The sequence below is a fragment of the Macrosteles quadrilineatus genome, unplaced genomic scaffold (genome assembly GCF_028750875.1).
Source record: "Macrosteles quadrilineatus isolate MER2022 unplaced genomic scaffold, UCM_ALF_1.0 Scaffold_1__1_contigs__length_201487025, whole genome shotgun sequence".
In the NCBI taxonomy this organism is placed as follows: Eukaryota; Metazoa; Arthropoda; class Insecta; order Hemiptera; family Cicadellidae; genus Macrosteles; species Macrosteles quadrilineatus.
Window position 1 is genome coordinate 100934518 of NW_026542594.1, and position 19575 is coordinate 100954092.

Genomic DNA, 19575 nt, shown 5'->3' on the forward strand with positions numbered 1-19575 from the left:
TTTCAGCTATTTTTTATTTGATCTTTTTGAACTTGGTATCGTTTTATAGATAATTAAAAATGCTAAAGGATAATTAAAATAATACTAATTAAAATAATAGATAATTACAATTGTACTTGGAATATTTTCAAAAAACCAGCCAGTTTTGAGTAATTTAAGCTTAAATGTTTTAATGGCCATCATTATGAAATTGTAGGTTGAATCAGATGAACTTTTTTTCTAACACGGGTATTTTATACCTTAACATGCATACCAAGTTTCATAAAAATCAGTAAAAAACATTAAAATATAAAAAAGTGTATGTCAAAAATACAAAATGGCGGATATTTGGGTAACAAAGCGATTTTGGAAAAAAATATTCTTGATTTTTTATTTTTACCCAAGGAATCACTAGGTAAAATATGTCCCCCACCTTTTTTGAACACCATGTTTAATTTATTGCTAAACTTCGTCGCAAATGTGATTAAAATAATCACACAATGAAAAATAAATTCTGTCCACAGGCAGATGGATGCACGGGTAGTCGTAGGGAGTACGGTATCGGTGTACCGCGCGAGTTGTGGAGGAGGAATGATAGACAAGAATTTGGCATTGAGTTGAACTGCTAGTGCTGCAATTAATTGCAAGCCAGCGACCGCCGACCATGACTGGCGAGGCGAGCGCGAGACTGCGTGTTTCCTCGATTCTCCGCTAGAGGCAGGATGTGACGGGGCCCTACGCATCGCGCGGTGAGACGTCTGGGTTTATTCCATTGTCTGTGGTGAAAACTAGGTAATGTTGGGAAAACGTTTATCCTCTTGAGTTTAAAGCTCTCAGAAAAGTAACAAAACGACTAACTTAGAGAATATAAACATTTTCTTTGTTTTATTCTGTGTTTTCTTACGAGTTTAAAATGTTCTCACTCGTTTATAAATTAAAATTTGTAATGATGTCAGGTTAAGTGTAATGAGAGAAGAAAGGGCCATGTGGCCCTAACTTTGCCTGTGTAAATAAATGATTTTTCATTTCATTTCATAATGCAAAAACTAGGTTTTTTAAATCAACTCATAACTTTGAAAATTTTCACTAAGTAAACCAAACTTCAGAACTTCATTAAACTTTAATGCAACATAAACACATACATTACGAATAAATGTGATTGTTTACCCAAAAAGCTTTTGTTGTTAATTTTGATATTTTTAGCTGTTAATCAGACGAATACTTCCGTGACATCAACGTACAATGTGAACACAAAATACACCACAGTACAAAACATAACACATCCACAATGACAGGTACAATATGAGATAAGGCACAGCAAGGTAGGACTTGCAAAAAGGCAAGCAAACAATAGACCTAGTGCATAATGTGCGATAGGAAGAGGGCCATCCACACGTCAACGCAATTATCAGGACAGCCATCCCTCCGAAAAAAGAGCTTAAGTCTCCAGTCAGATTAACCAAATCAGTAGACCAACTGAGGAAGGATTAGAAGGGTTCTACTCATGAAGCCTACAGTGTAAAATATCATAAACTAGCTGGCCCGACAGACGTCGTCCTGTCCTAATGTGGTTTATTTATTTATTTATTTACTACATGTCATTACATCATTTTTTGACAGGACATAAAGTCATATACAGGATATACTAAAACTAAGAAATAACAAAAATGTCTTACTAAATTATTAATCTAACTTAACGTCCCTATTTAAATAACATTCTATAGAAAAAAAATTTTTTGTTTTTAACCAGGTCTTCAGGGTGGATCTGAGCTGTGTTTTACTATCAATATTTTTTATGCGGAGTGGTAACTTATTGTAAACTTGTGGGCCTATATATTGGGGAGATAAATGAAATTTCTCTAATCTATGGGTTTCAGGCTTAATATAACTCTTAAATCTAGTGTGGTGGGAATGAATGGGTTGGTTCATGAATGAGGAGAGATTGTCTTTAACCCAATTTGAAATTTCTAAAATATAGTGATCATAAAAAGTTAAAACCGAAAATGTTTGAAAAAGACTTTTACAATGAGTTCTACGAGGAACTCGCCCAATAATTCTAATTGTTTTTTGTTGAAGTTTGAATATTTTGTTGGAGTGGCATGAGTTTCCCCAAACCAGAATACCATATGTCATTATTGAAGAAAAATAAGCATGATAAACTATAAGCTGAGTCTTCAAGTCAACAGCTTGTCTGATTGCACGAAGAGAGAAAATACAGCGGTTTAATCGTTTAATCAAATTAACAACTTGTGATTTCCAGTTAAGATTTTCATTGACAGTTATACCTAAAAAATTCACATTTTGCTGCAGTGGCATTTTAGATTTTGATGATTTTGTTTATGTGAATTGCTCGTCCATTTTCAAGATGAGCTCGTTCGCATGGCTCAATCACGTCCTGGTTGAAGTTCGTTCGCTACGCTCACTCACCTTTTGGTTGCAAATTAGCTGTTGTCATAAATTTAGAAAAATAATAGTGCTGCACCCTGTTAGTAAACATATTAACTTTTTAATGCTATTGAACATAACATAATCAAATTGTTTAGTTGAACCAGCTGTTAAGATTCTTTAATTCCATTTAAATATGAGTACTCATAAGGTTAATGTGGGAAACTCCAGAGCCACTGGGGTGGAGCCCTATTGACAGATCTGCACCAAACTTCACACAAACTATCCTTGAATAATGCTTAATAATGCCTGAAAGTTTCATTACAATATGTTGAGCGGTTTTGGAGTCCATAAAGGACAAACAAACAAACATACATTGGATTTTATATATATAGATAATATTTACAAACCAGAACTTCACATACGGATAAACATGCAAGTAACTAAAGAAGAACCTGCAAGTTTGCGGAAAGTAGTTTCTGGTGACAAGGACTGTGAAGCTGCCAGCGAGAGTACAGGCTGGATGGAGACTGATACAATGATCAATTTAGCCTCATCACTGGCTGTCTGTCAAAACATAAAAATGTCATCATCAATCTTAAATGTTATTCCACAGAGTAAAATTTAAAATTTGTTCACTCAATTTATGAGAATAACAAGCAAATAAATGAACTAACATTAAATTAAAACTTGTGAAAACACTTTACATCAATGTCTCAAAAAATAGAAAAAAATCAACCACGTAATAGTATATTACGTTACTAGTCCTGAAAAAAAGTGTTTACCGGACGAGTGTGGTCGTTCCCGTGCGAGACGAAGTCGAGTACGGGATTACCATACGAGTCCGGTACACACATTTTGGACGAGTTACGTACGATAGTTTACGCTATACTACTATATCTGTACGAATCCTTATATATTTGCACCAACTAATGGACTAAAAATCACTAGTCATAACCTCTAAGAGAGGTTATGTTTTGGTTTATAAACATTCATTGCCACCTAAATACAGTATAATCAGCTGATTGGTGTCCGGCAAAACTCATTACAGTACAGTATTACGCAATGAAACCCCATTTGAATAAGCTGGTGGCAAACAGCTGTTTTCTGGACTAAATCCTTGCGTGGGAAGTTCGTCAAAATAATGTAGTGTGGCGTAAAGTTAATTTTCCTATACAGCTAAATAAAGAGGTAAAATAGAGTGGTTGTGTACTTCAGGCTTCTAAACCTCTTTACCTCTTTAAAAAATCCTAATTTCTCCCTGAACCATTTTGAAGAGATTAAAAAACAAATAATTTAGTATGTATTTGCACAGTTATTGGTTATGAAGAAAATTCAAAAAAAGTAAATTTAAAATCTTCATGTTATTTATATGGAGAGTAATTAAACTGTAACTAGTGTACCATTTGCTTGAATTAGTGCAACTGTAAAGTATTACAGGAGTTATTTCAAAATGAATAATAGCCACAATTTCCGATGAGTTTAAAAGAGTCAACTCAAAGATTATGTAACTAATAGAAATAACTCAAAGATTGTGTAACTAATAGAAATGCTCTCAATGGACATATCAGTTGACAACAACAACGATAATAACGATAACATTAGTTTTTTTCCAACAAAAAAAACTTAAGACACAACTGCACACCAGGCTCAGTGATAGTAAGTAGGTTAGTTTAGTTTATTAGGCAATCCAATCACCCTCACACCAAACTAAACACGCTGTCGCCGGCTCACACAGTGACGAACCGAGCTGAGTCCAAGGTGCCCTTTCGCTAAGGTGTCACCTACAGTACCGGTCACCAATGTTGCGGTCGCGCCGGCAGCCATACACATACACTTACACCTACATGCCAACCTCCAACCGAAGTCACGACTTAGTTATTTTTTATGTAGCCTACTTGATTAAAATTTGCGGTCGAGCCATAATTTTTATTTTTAAATTTCTACAGCTCGAGCCGGCAAACCGTGACTTATGGACAGAGGAAGGCAAGCGCGCACATACACTTCCACACACGCACACAGATAATTATAAGGATATCTTTGTTAAATGTTTTTTGTATTATAACTAAACATTTATATCTTTTGTACAATATCTTTTATACAAAGATATTGTACAATATCTTTTGTACATTTATTATTGTTCAATGTTCCATATTTATTCACACATATAAGCCTACTGCATACAGTGTACAAGTGCATGATATATTTATATTCAATACGTAAGTAGATTTGTGCTCTTGAATCTTGCCTCTATGGCTATATATTGAATTTTCAGTTTTTCTTGTATGCCACTTAATTTCTCTCATTGCTAAACCGGACCAACGTGAGCCAACACCCACCCTGGGCCCACTCTCTTCTCTTTGGCTGCTGGTGGAAGGGGGGGGGGGGAGATCTTGTGGAGTTCAACCTCCACAGCCACTTCAATATTTTACCAAAAGGTATGAATAATTTAGTTTTTAAGTCAAGCCATTGACCAACCCAAGACTTGGCTCTCGCGCATGCGGGGGAGGACATCATGTGGATCACGGGACGGAGTCGGTGGTCAACTGGAGAATAGAAAACATAGCTGACTAGAGTCACGGATTATTTGATTTTTACCACTAACATTACCTGTTTCAGTTTTTTGTTTTCATTGAAAACACGTAGCATCTCGTCCTGAGATTGCTGAGTAATGAGGACACTCTCTGCAGATGTGATGCATCCACTACACGCAAGGCAGTCTGTCAGGGATATGTCTACCCGCTGTAGCTTCTGAGCATAACCGTCCTGCAATAGTAAACTGTATAGACTGTGTGACTACCTCATACCCAAAAAAGGAAATACAATTATTATACGTAAATCATCATAACTTATTTGCAATTGCTGGAAAGGGAACTCTTTTAGCTAGGCCTAAATGTTTGATTAAATTAAATGCTGCATGTTCATTTTGTTAGTATTGGTAGGTAATATCTTCCATTTTGACTCTCTGGTTTGTTCATTTCATGTTTAGGCCCTAAGTTATATGTTGTTAACTTATTACCTTTAACAATAGAAAATATGTCACTCACATAAAAAAGTCCGTCTCTACGTCTTAATCCCAAAAATATATCATATATTTAAGTCTTTCTAAGCAATTTATACTTCTCTTCTCATTTTTAACCTGGGAGGGCTCACATGCTGGGCCCTGTTTCATAAAAATACTAGTCTAGTGGACTAGTAATACTAGTGTATTTTACAAGTCTACGTTTCAAAAACCTACTAGTGTAAAATACTAGTTACTAGTGTAGGGACTAGTATTACTAGTGGTTTTTTACTAGTGTAAACAGCAATGTGTTTCATAAAGTTTTACTCTTGTAAATTACACTGGTAAATACTTGCCATTTTCTAACAACCTCTCTACACCCGTATTATTTGAAGTAGACTAGTATTTTTGGAAAGAGAGTTATTTCATTACTCACATCGTACAAAAAAAATGAATTATTGAATTATTTTTTCAAGTGCGAATTGGCTCAAGTTTGCAATTTAAGATAAAAATAGATCTGTGAGTGCTAAAATGATAATTATTAGATGTAAATTACAATCAATAAATGTGGCGTAGTACAAAATTAGTGAAATTGAATTTTATAATGTATGTACAATCGCCCTATTAGAATAATTATAATTATTATAAGTTATCAATTTCTGTGATATTTTGGTCTAAATTTACTTGAGTTAAATTTCATGGTTATATCAACTATTTAGTTATGACAGATAAAAGATTTTTAATCTTTGAGAGAAACCAAATTAAAACCGCATACCGTATTGCATACAAAGATGTACAAAATGTATCCAACATTGCAACATTAATCAGATTATTTTACACCCAAGGCTCTTGGTTTTATTTAAAGACATTTTAATAGGAAAGTAAGACAATTTTAAAGAGGAGTTTCATTGTACTTTTTTAGGTGCTTATTATTTACTTCCTTAAATAGCTAAAACCCTGTGATGTACTAACAATTTTGTAGGCCTATATTTGGTTTTTGGGCGTTGAACTGCTTATCATAAAAACATTACTTTTAATCTATTTTGGCATTCTGAATTTGTTATTCAAAGTAATAAACAAAATTAGATGTTGATTAGAGCTGTTATTTTAATGTAAAAACATGTAAAAGTTTAATTAATGGAACAAAAGTATAGTGAGTGGTGCGGATTTGAACCAGCGACCCACCACGTGAGAAGCGAAAACTCTACCTCTGACCTACGCCCTGCAATAGCGTCTATTATGCCATGTTTTACTATACTTGAAAACCTACTTCTCCATTGCTTGTAACGTCGTTGCAATTATTTGTTACATCAATAAACGTTTAGGCTTATTATTCATGGTTTGTAGACTCAAAATTAGAATATCACCTAATGGTTTTTAACCAAAATATTCTTATGCATTCGAATATTTGAAAACAGAAAACGTTCCAAACAAAATGTCCTAACACGATTTAATTACATTCAAAATTCGAGCATTCTTTTCTTTACTCATAGCAAGCTTAATTTTATATGTCAGAATAAAAAAAAAAAAACTATACAAATCACAGCGAATGCGGCAGCAACAGATCAACTTCCACCCAACTCTGTTGAGCGCCGCAACTAGGCCTACAACCGGCTACTACAATCACCATGTTGATTGCAGCGACGCGACGCCGCAATGTGCCGGCGCGTCGGCGGGCTCATTGAGGAACATAAATAATAGCGGTTTGATAAATAATGTGTGATTGTTTTACCTATGTGTCTATATAGTTATTAATTAAAAGAAAACACTGCGTTTCTACAACTATTTACTTTTAGTATCAAATGAAAGAAAAAATTAAAACGCTTTATGAAGCGTCAGAAAACCCGTGATTGAGGTTAGAAATTTGTTTTGAGAGTTCACTTGTAAAGTTGGTCACGTGACTAGTAGTTTCGGTCACGTGACTAGTAAAATTCACTAGTATTTACTAGCGGTATAAAAACATATATTAAACACAAATTAGTAGGACAAGTAAATACAGGACTAGTATTTACTAGACTAGTAATTACTAGACTAGTATCTTTATGAAAAAGGGCCCTGGTCGAAATTCCGGGTTGGTAATAATTTTAGTAAAGATTGTATTTAACGGGCCTCGGCAGTATTCACCGCCACTGTACCTCTCGCATATCTTTCTGGGAACATGAATCATTTTCCACACTCACCCTCTTACATTTAGTTTCTTGTTTGTTCGCATAACGGACTGTTCAGTTTGACCAAGTAAGAGTGACGGAGTTAGTGTGGTGCCGGTTTGTTCGACCGTGAGTGAGGGACCCCGAAAGTCAAATCGTAGTATTATGAATTTGATTTAGTTTTTTACTTATTTTTGGGCTGTGTTTTACTTGAAAATATCATAAATACTTTGTAATAAATAACTAAAATTTGAATTTGAAAAAAATATGGTCTGTTAGTTTATGTCTCTCTTGATGAAATTTGCTGCAAATCCAAAGAGAAAATTTTAGCCTACTATATGTGTGCAAAAATGGACTCTATTGAATGTGTTCATTTTCCACTTAATTAATTCTATCCTATTCTATAGTGATTTTATGATTATTTACCATATCATATCCAAGTTTTGCTTTTATATCTAAAGGCTATTTTTTACATAATAGTGTGAAGTAACTTTATAGTTTATTCATCATTGCCTCCAGGATTGATTATAGACAATATAAATAGGTTACATACCTTACGTCGTCAATCCTAAAATAAGTCTATGGCGACTAGTTTCGAAACATCAAGGTTTCATTGTTGAGCCTCTTGCCTCTTAAAAACATTGTGACAACTAACCGACTCCTGTCTGTTGACATTGACTTTTACTCCAAAGTCAATGTCAACAGACAGGAGTCGGTTAGTTGCATCGTGTCTGTCACCGCGGTACTTATGGCCATTTATACTGTATACTTAAAATAAAATATGGCATTCCCTAACAATGAAAATTCACATTTACTTAAACAAATTATATAAGAAAGTTCAATAATAAAGGTATTTTAACAGTTTAAGTGTGTTAAAAGTGTTTTAACACCAATAAAATACCTATATTATTGGACTTTCTTATATAATTTTACTTGAAAATCAATAACAAAAAAAAAATGATGGCAGTTTTTTTTACCCCGGTCAAAAAGACCTTGAGTGAGTACTTACGTTTTCAATTCAAAGTGAGTTCTGCAAGGTTAAGAAACAACTACCGGTACTTATTTAGTATGTTTTTAAGGTCAGTTGGCAGTAAGAGTTATAAAATAAGAGTAAAGAAAGTGGGTCGATTCTGCCATACTGTGTATAAATATGTTTCAGAAAACACATTTAGAAAAGCTCAAGTTGAGCCGAGTAATGAAATACCCTTTCAAAAAAAATCTACCACTCAAGTACTTGCACAAACCTACTAATTGAGTGAAAATTTAAAAACGTACGTTTTCATGTCCCTGGCCTTTTACTTCGTAGATACTGGATTTGTAGTTTATTATTATGTGTTTTAATATTTTTTGGGTCGGGGGCAATATGTTACACACATTTATTTGGTTTTAAATAGGTTCTAGGTATTTTTTTCGTATTTTTAAAGTCTCAAAATTCACGACCATGACGTGTCCCTAGGGTACATTTTCCAACTTTCACGCTGTTTTTAGACTAATTATTCATGCCGAAATATATAAAGCCATATTTTTATGTCATCAATGGTTATTAAACTTACAAAAAAGGAGCATATTATAATTTTATTGTCATTGCAAACTGACTACCATGACAAAATAAGTCTGTCCCTCGATTTGGCGTCACGACCATTTGGGAAAAATTTTCAACTTTGGAGCCCGACAGTGGTAAGCCTGGCGTCGATGGAGTCAGTTGGTTTGAGAGACTAGTTCGGGGTGTACGTCAGGATTGTAGTGCCGGTCGTTTCGAGTTGAAAGGAGGAATTACAAGATTAATAAAGGAAAGATTGTGTTTTTTGTAATTTTGGTGTGTCCATGACCGTACGTAGTCATTCGATGAAGTAGACATGGTGTTAATTTTTGTTTATAAGATATTTCAATTGCTAGATTAACCTAGAAGTCCACTTTGTATCCTCGAACATGAGGTGCAGGGCTACCGCCAGAACAGAGCCAAATAACACGTAATTTCACGACCAAAGTTTCACGACCATTGCGGGTTTTTTCACGACCAATCCAGCCTTATGGATTATAGTGTGTTTGGTCGTGACAATAACTTTAATATAATTGTGAATTGAACAGTTTAGTTCAATTGAAACACATATTTTTATTATAACTAACAGTATAATTGAAGGATTGCCTAGAAAGATTTAAATTATTCCAGACAATTCACGACCGTACCGCTTGTCCCTGACCATCACGTTTATGATTTCTATCATAACAATTTCAAAAATTAAAATATCGTCATATTTCAATGTTTTATACACAAAAGAAGCACACCTCTATACAAACATAACGATTTTTCGGGTCTCAGGTAAGTTTTTTGTAGTTATACAAACTTAAAAAGATTTTATTGGCTTTTTTTCAATTTTTTGAGTTTTTTTTATTTTTTTCTGGAAAGACCAAATATACTAAAAGCTTAGTGACCTTTTTATTGTATAATGGTCATAAAAGTAAATTAGTTTAATAGCAAAACATAGTTATAAAAATAATATTAACAATTTTTAATATTCATTTAAACGTCCGTTATGGTCGTGACAGGATTTTGTGTTTTTCCACTAAAGATGCTCTTTTAAAAAATAACTACCAAAGATATTGCGTTGCCATGGACATTTTATGAAACTTCAAATGCTAATAAAATAAAAAAATAATAAAAGTTTTGAAAAAAGGGGAAAAAAATTTGCAAAGTGCTTTTCCTGAAAACGTACGTTTTTAAATTTTCACTCAATTACAATATAAAAATATATTCTAACTCTAACAGAGTAAATCAAATGTTTGCTTTTTAGAATTTTTAAAATACATTTGTTTTTGATAGACCTATTATAACGGAAGGTAAATAAAATATATGTCTTGTAACACTTAAAACATATATTTACGCTTATACTGTTATTCACAAGATGGTAAATATACAAAAAAGATGGTAAGTGGTGATCGATTTTGATTGGACACTCCAATTATCATCAGACCCAATGATTGGAGTGTCCAATCAAAATCGATCACCACTTACCATCTTTTTTGTATATTTACCGTCTTGTGAGTAACAGTAAAAGCGTAAATATTTTTTAAGTGTTATAAGACGTATCTTTTATTTACCTTCCGTAAATTTAATAACACGTACAATGCTGATCAAGAAGTTACCTATTATAAAAAACAAATGTAGCCTAATGGTTAAAAAGGTTCAGTAGCCCTATAGGGAATGACCTAAACACAAGTTTACTATAGGCTACATTGCTAGTTTGTTATGTAGGCTAGTGATATTAGCATCACCATAAAAACTCACCTCTTTAACTTGCAAGTATGAGCCATCCTCTTCAATCTTTATCTTTGCACCAGTCCCTGATTTCTTGTCAATTTTAATAGGTTTTATACACTCCTGAAATAATCACATAGGTTTGTTAGTCTGTTCTATTTAGCAGATTTAGCCACATGACTATGCAAAGGTAAGTTAAGTTATGCTGTGAGCTAAGTATGACAAACCACTGAGACGATATCATTTTAATTTTCACTAAGTACTTTCATACACTTAAATGAAATGAAATGAAATGAAATGAAATGAAATGAAAAAATGAAATGAAAAATCATTTATTTATACAGGCAAAGTTAGGGCCACATGGCCCTTTCTTACACTTAACCTGTACTTTAAAACATAATATAAATATTTTAACATAATCAGCTTATACAATAAAACAAAACAGAAATCTACAGAAACTCAGATACAGAAACTTTTATCAAAAATCAGTAAATTTTAAAAATACTTACACACACACACTCACTCACACATACATACAAGTCAGCGACCGCCATGCGCACAGGCCCCTACGACAAACCTACCATGGCCATACGTTCAAAATAGAGATTTTTTAGCGCTGCCACAAACCGGGAACGACTATCGAGGGATTTAATAGCTAAAGGAAGATCGTTCCAAAGACGGCAAGCAGTTACAATAAACGCTCTGTCGTAAACTGCGGTCCTATGGTGAGGCATACGCAAAGTTAATGATGCATGGCGTGAGTATCTGACACTTTCTTCAGCTACAAACCTAAAATCATCTACAAAATATTTTGGAAAATTGTTTTTTAATATTGAATAGGTTAGCGAAAGAATTTTGATTGATCTCAGGTCACATAGCTTTAATAACTTAGAATGAATTTTAGTAAATTAAAACATAATTAACACAACTGAATTTATTGAACTCACAAATCAGACTAAACTAAAAAGTAAACAAAACATAATAATGTTTAAACAGTCATCTGACAGATGTTATAAATAAAACATATGGACTTATTTCTTGATACATAACACTCCTCCCCCCGTTAGGTAGTCCTTCAGATATGCCGGTGGTCGACGGATACGAACAGGTCGAGGACTCATGCTCATTGAAGTGTTTTGGGAGTTTGATCTAGAGACACGTGACCGAACAGGTTGTGGACTCGTGCTCATGCTAGTGGAGTCTTGAATTAAACCAGAAACGTTGAAACCAGCATCTTCTTGATGAGGGTTAATTGATCCTTCTATACCACTAAAGGAATTGCGATATTGTTGCATCACTGATGGTCGCATTGGTTGTACGTCTGGTGTTCTCATCATAATAGGATTGCGAACCATTGATGGTGGTTGCACTGGAGTGATATGATGTGCTTCTGGTGTTCTCATTTGAATAGGATTCTGGAGTAGTGGGTGGAATGGTGGGTTTACTGGAGATTCAGGATTATCCAAGTGTGAGTTAGTAGATGCTTTTGATGTTTCTGAGCGAGGTCTCAATTGGTCAATATGACGTCGTATTTCAATGCCTTCTTTTGTTATCAAATGGTAGCTCAGTGGCCCGGTTATTCTAGTGACTTTAGCAGGAATCCACTTTGGTCCTCGCTGATTATAGTTTCTTGCAAATACGGAGTCATTTTCTTTAAATTTCCTCTGAGGTGACTGTTGGTAATCGTGAAGCGCTTTATCCAAGATTTTCTCTTCTTTGTCACTTGAAGAATAATCTGGGTAAACTCTGTCTAAGATGGTTCTAATACGCCTTCCGAACAGCAGTTCACTCGGTGACATATTAGTAGAACAATTTGGCGTTATATGAGACGATATTAGGAACTGAGCCAATCTTTTTTGCCAATCTCCTTGAAGTATTCGTCGCAAAGAATTTTTTGTCGTTTGGACCATCCTTTCTGCCTGACCATTCGATGACGGATGGTATGGTGCAACCACGACGTGGCGGATGCCATTGCTTTCATTAACACGTTCGCGGCGGCATGGGAGCGATCGCTCCCATACGGAACCCTAATGCCATCCTGGTGGGTGCGATCGCTCCCAAGCTGCAAGGCAGTACGAAATGATTTATTTTTAAGCCAGGATTAGAGCTAGAAACTTGAAACCTCGCACAGCACTTCTCAATAGTATACTGTATTTTGTTGTGGTGTTGGTTGGTAGTAAATTTTCCCGTAAATCCCCGTCTGGCAATCTCAAAATCCTACTTTTGTCCCGTCTTTTTCCCTCCATTTGGCAATACAATTCCAATGGGACCGGCTACGTTACAAGCAGTGCTGCTATCTGTTGGTGTTTAGCGAACTACGTCGACTCTTGTTGTAAAGCAGGACATCCTCGCACGTTATTTGCTATTTGTCAGCCCGAAATTGGAAAGCTAATCACACGCGGCAATCGGGTTTGTTCGATGCTGAGGGCTGCGCCGGACCTGGGATACGCCCGCCATTTGACGTGCCGCCGCGAACGTGTTAAACGATCGAAATTCTTGTGAAGTGAAAGCCGACCCGTTATCAGATACTATTGTGTCTGGAACACCATGTGTTGCGAAAAGGCTTCTGAGGACCTTTATAGTTGATCTTGAATCTGTAGAAGGCACCAAAACTACTTCTAACCATTTGCTGAAAGAATCGACAACAATCAAAAACAACTTGTTTTGGAAGGGCCCAGCGAAATCTATGTGGAGACGAGACCAGGGTTGTTTCGTTTTCTCCCAGGGAAGAACTGTTGCTCTTGGAGGGTTGTGACGACTTTGTTGACATGCTTGACAAGAATTCACTATGTTTTCTATGTCTTGATCAAGTTTTGGCCACCAGAAATAGCTTTGAGCCAACGCCTTTGTTCGAACAATGCCCTCATGTCCCATGTGTAGAAGCTTCAGAGCTTGTTGCCTGAGAGTGGATGGAATGATCACCCTAGTTCCCCAAAGTAAACATTGTTTGTATTGAGAAATTGAATTTTGACGAGAAATGAAAGGCGTAAGGTTGATATCTGAGTTATGAGTTGGCCAACCACGTTGAGTCCATAATAGTACTTTAGATAGAAGTGGATCCTTTTCTGTTTCTTTTGCTATTATATTAGCGGTGATTGGTTTAACCTCATCGGATTCAATGTATAGCACGTCATTCAAGACTTCATTTATCTCTTGATCAACAACATTGGAGGAACATGGAAGACGACTCAAACCATCAGCATTCGGAATAGAAATCCCCGGTTTGTATACAAGATCAAAGTCATATCCATTTAAAAGGATACTCCAGCGAATCATTCGAGGTGACAGTGTGTTTGGTGTTTGTTTATCCACAGTGAAAAGACCCAGAAGTGGCTTATGATCTGTTCTAATTTCAAAATGCCTCCCATATAAGTAATTGTGGAATTTTTTAACCCCTCCAATGATGGAAAGTGCTTCCCTATCTACTTGAGCATATCTTCGTTCTGACTGACTCATTGTCCTGGAATAAAACGCAATTGGAACTTCCTTTTCCCCTCGAACCTGACTAAGCACACAACCAATACCATAAGGAGATGCATCACAAGTTAGTATAAGATGGCTGGAGGGATTGTAATGAGCCAGTATACTATCGGAAGAAAGGAGCTTCTTTGAAGCATTGAAAGCAAGTTTATGTTTTTCCTCCCACCGCCATTTAACATTTTTGTCCAATAAGCGATGTAAAGGTTCTGCAACATTGGCTTTGTTGGGTAAAAAACAGTGATAGAAATTAAGTAAACCTAAAAATGCCTGCAGTTGTTCCTTGTTAGTCGGCTCAGGAGCATCTTGAATGGATTTGACTTTGTCCGGGTTAGGACGAATTCCGTCAGAGCTCACAACAAATCCCAAGAAGTCAACTGATGTAGATAACAAAGAACACTTTTCGCTTTGGAGTGTAATCCCTGCATCTCTAAAACGAGTGAATACTTGTCTTAATGTGGTAATCAATTCGTGTATTGTTCCTGCTTTAACCAAAATATCATCAAAGTAAGGGATTACATTGTCCAAGCCCGAAAGCAAACCCTCAATAAAATGTTGAAATATAGATGGAGCTGAGCTAATACCGAATTGTAGTCTTTTTGGTTTAAAAGCACCCTTGTGTGTAATTAGTGTCTGAGCTAGTGCCGACTTCTCGTCAACAACCAGTTGTTGATAAGCTTGGGCTAAATCTAACTTAGCAAAATATTTCCCTTGGTTTAAGTTTGCTAAGAGCTGAGAGATTGGTGGAATAGGGTACAGATGATCTTGGATAGCTTTGTTTAACGTTGCCTTATAATCACCGCAAATTCGTATTTTACCATTGCTTTTTACGGAAACAACAATTGGTGTGGCCCAATCCGATACCTGAACAGGTTCTAACACTCCCTGATTAACTAACTTATTCAGCTCTTCTTCTACTGGGGCCTGCAATGCATAAGGTAAAGGGCGCGCTCTTAAGTGAATTGGGTTATAATTCTGGTCAATTTTCAGTTCGATCGGAGGTCCTTTATAGCACCCTAAAGAATTTGAAAATACATCGGAAAATTCACTTTTCAGATGTTGAACATCCAGCTGAGCTTTATTAAGAACTTCAGATTCATGACAGTTGATTGAAAGTACTCCGTTTACTTCAATGTTAAGACTTTTTAGCCAATTACGCCCCAATAAACTATTTCTATTACCTTCAGTTATGACTAACGGAAGGAAACCATTGAACTTACCGTATTTCACATAAACATTAGTCTGACCTAAAACACTTACAGGTTTACCACTGTAATCCTTGAGTTTCCAAGGAGAAGGTTGTAGTTTACAGTTTTTATGAGAAATTGTATTCCATAGTTCTCCTCCTATGATAGAAACACCTGCACCAGTATCAACTTCCATTAGAACTTTGTGATTATTTATGTTGACAGTTGTATACAGTTCCGGTACTTTAGTGCAGTTAACTTCCTGGACGTATTGAGTTGTTTCGTTATTTGATAGAGGTGGAAACGTTTCTTCTTGTTCATAATTGGTTTCCTCTGACAAAACTTCATGAGCCCGCTGTCCCTTTGATCCGTGTTTTTGGCTAAAATATTCTTTGGGGCGTGGTTTCCCTCCTTAACAAACTCGTGCTAGATGCCCAATTTTCTTGCAAATATTACAAGTAGTCTGAAGATGGGGACAATCCCTTCTAAAATGTCTTAGTCCACAACCAAGACAAACATTAGGTGTAACAGAGTGAGCTGGATTGTTGTTAAATGCAACAAATTTCCTGTTTGAATGGTCAATTTTATGTGCATTAGCAAAACTTGAGCTACTGAAAGAAAGTTCCTTACTTTGAGTTTGAAATAATTCATTTGACTTAGCTGCAATAACAACATCCTGAAGTTTAATAGTAGGTTCTTTCAAAATTTTATTCCTTAACTCATCACTTCTAGATCCAATCAAAATTTGCATAATTAATTCCCTATCCAAGTCTTTGAATTCACAGTTCACAGCTAATGTTCTTAGTCGAGAATAGAAAGAGTTAAACGACTCTGATTCTGCTTGATGACACTTCCTAAAATTAAATATTTCAAAAAGGACATTTTTGGTAGGAGCGAAATAGTCAGTTAATAGTTTTATAACATTTTTGTACGTTATTTCATTAGGTTGTGGTAAACTGTCAAAAATGTAAGCCACTTCCTCACCAGCTAGATTAAGTACTAGTGCAGTTTTCCTTACATCACTGGTAATGTCTGCAGCTAAAGCATACCTCTCAAATTGCTTAATCCATGTACCCCAACGCTGTGCGACACTTGCAGGATTTGTATGGGGGTCAAAACGATCAGGCTTATTGAGATCCATTATCCAATTATCCTCGTCGCCAGTTTAGTAAATTAAAACATAATTAACACAACTGAATTTATTGAACTCACAAATCAGACTAAACTAAAAAGTAAACAAAACATAATAATGTAAACAGTCATCTGACAGATGTTATAAATAAAACATATGGACTTATTTCTTGATACATAACATGAATGTAGAAAGGTGTGATGCGCTCACTGCGTCTTAGATCATAAATGAATCTTAGGCAGTAGTTCTGAGCGCGTTGGAGAGCATCAGCGAGGTTTACAGTCATGTCATTGATCACAGAGCTGCAGTAAGTGAAGTGGGGAAAAACAAGTGATTTAACCAGGTGTAACTTTATGTGCAAAGGCAAGAAATTCTGTAACTTTTTAAGTGAGTGGATTGATGCAAACACCTTTTTACGGATGTCTACTACCGCATCGCCCCAAGTAAGTGTCGAGTTGATAGTAAGCCCTAAGTTGTTGACCTTGTCATTGTAAAGCAAATCTGTTCCATTTATAGTTATTGGATTCGTCGTCAGAAAGTCAATAGAGTTCCGTAAACGTGGATGACAAATTATGATCGGTTTAGTTTTTTCGTGGTTAAGTCTGAGTCCGTGTTTATTAGTCCAAGTAATGATTTTCTCAATATCTTCGTTCACTCTCAGAACACTTTCGTTGATCTGTTTGGGTGAAAAATGTGTATAAATGTGTATGTCGTCAGCATACATGTGGTATTTACAGTGTGTGAGGACTGAGCTCAAGTCATTTATGTATAGTACGAACAACAGAGGACCAAGGATGGACCCCTGAGGTACACCACTAGTAACTGTCTCCCAGTCAGATCGTAAGTCATCAACCTCAACACATTGCCGCCTGTCTGACAGATATGATCCCAGCCAGTCCAATACACCATTTGAAAACCCTATGGCCCTTAGCTTTTCCAAAAGGAGCTTATGATTTACACAGTCAAAGGCTTTAGAAAAATCAAATAGGGTAAGAATCGTACCCTGCCGATGTTACATTGCTAGTCTAATGTCGTCCGTCACACGTAAGAGTGCTGTTTCTGTACTGTGAGCTGCTCGAAAGCCAGACTGTGAGTTGCATAAGATATTGTTTTCAGTCAGAAACTCAGTGATTTGGCAGTGCACGATTCTTTCAAGGCCTTTAGATAATGCGGGCAATATACTGATCGGCCTGAAATCCTGGCAAGAAGCAGGTGCTGGAATCTTATTTAAGGGACGAATTAGGGCAGACTTCCAAGAAATCGGGAATATGTTTTGCCTTAGAGATGTGTTGAAAATGCAGGTGATAGTGGGGAGTATAGCAAAGAGAATGTCCTTAATGAAGCGAATTGGAATGCCATCAGATCCAATAGCATTACTGCGAATACGTCGAATAGATTTCAGAACATCAGACTGCAGTACAGGTTTGAAAGTGAACTTGGGGTATCCTAATTCTTGTACAGGGGAGTTTCTTAACTCCGTTATATAACTTTCAACTTGTTGTTGATTGATGCTTTGACCAAAGGAAGAGAAGAAAGCGTTTAATTCATTCAGAGGAATATTGACTCTCTGTGCTTCAGGTTGTTTCCCAAGCCCAAGACTTTTTACGTTACGCCATAAAACTCTAGATGGTTGGTTATTGTTTTCAAAAAGCATACGAATATGTCGTAATTTTGAATTCCGCAAAAGTTGTTTAACTCTATTTCGAAAATAACGATACTGTTCCATTTCTTCTTGATTCCGGGAACGTTTTGCTCTCCTGAAAAGACAGTCGCGCCTAGCCATCAAGCTACGTATTTCAGGGGTAATCCAAGGCACTGGTTGTTTTTTGGTCAAACGTTTTGAAACAATTGGAACATGTTTGTCAAACAGATTTATAATTTTGCTGTTTAGTTCATTTAACATTTCATCAAGAGATTGAGAATTTTCTATTAAGTGCCATGGTGTTTTCTGAATATCTGACATAAACTCAACTTGATTCATATTCTTAAAATCCCTATATTTTATAAATTTAGTCTTGGGTTTAGGTGCCTTAACTGAATACACACAAAATATGAGATCATGCTTGGATACTGCTGGAACTGGAAGCTGCCCATGATGTACAATGTCTACAACATCTGATACTACGATTAAGTCAAGAAGAGTGTCAGACTCGGCTACATGATGTGTAGGGTCAAGTGGGAGTATGTTAAAGTTACATGAGTCGAACAATGTAGTCAGTTGTCTGTATTCATAGTTTTCATTGGTTGAAAGAAGGTTAATATTGAAGTCCCCCATGATCAAGACATGACTGTATCCAAACAAACAATTTAAGAGAGCGTTTTCAAAATCCAATAGATTGCCTGCTCTAGGTGGACGATAACATACACATAACAGCAAATTCTCAGCCCCAGATAGGCTAACTTCAATAATTAAAAATTCCGGTTTTGCCGAGTACTCAGAGTTTGAGCAATTTACCAGTTTAAATTTGATTCCCTCCCTGATATAAACTGCAACACCGCCACCCTGCTTGCCAGTTCTGTCATTGCTACACTTAAGTTAGCCCAAAGAGAGGCATTTAGTAGAATGACACTCTCCTTACTCCCATGGTATTAAGTTGAGTAATTTTTTTCCTCATCAACTCTTTCCCATATCCCCGGAGAATACCGGATCTTGATGTTAAAAATTTAGCTCCGGGGGATTTCTGCAAAAAGTGAGTAATCTCCTTGTTTTTACTCTCTATTAAAAGACATTAGGCCCTACCTATATATATATATATATATATATATACATAAAACAGCACTTTTGGAATAAAATAAATGTTTGTGTCATTAAAATATGCAGTGACTGAAAAATGCAACTCTCGCACTCTCTACCTACTGACAACGTTTTTTTTATTCCTCACTCAGTTTCACTTCATGGCCAGCAACGTCCTTAGTTTATCGTCTGTTTTATTGCTCCCAGTCCTTCAATTCACATCTGCCGGCCAGACTGAAGGTATCCATGGTGTTCCCTACAAAGCCGAACCGAGTCT

At 36.0% G+C, this 19575-nt stretch overlaps 1 protein-coding gene across 2 annotated transcripts in view; it reads right to left on the bottom strand.

Annotated features, from left to right (window-relative positions):
- The window catches only part of LOC128998695 (probable cytosolic Fe-S cluster assembly factor AAEL012261), a 52937-nt gene that overhangs the window by 29989 nt on the left and 3373 nt on the right, over window positions 1–19575 (bottom strand). For both annotated transcript variants that reach the window (XM_054425074.1, XM_054424980.1), the window contains exons 2-4: window positions 10799–10891; window positions 4975–5130; window positions 2820–2931 (exon numbers count right to left, since the gene is read on the bottom strand). In XM_054425074.1, coding sequence (XP_054281049.1) covers window positions 2820–2931; window positions 4975–5130; window positions 10799–10891 — 361 coding nt within the window. The remainder of the gene's footprint in view (window positions 1–2819; window positions 2932–4974; window positions 5131–10798; window positions 10892–19575) is intronic.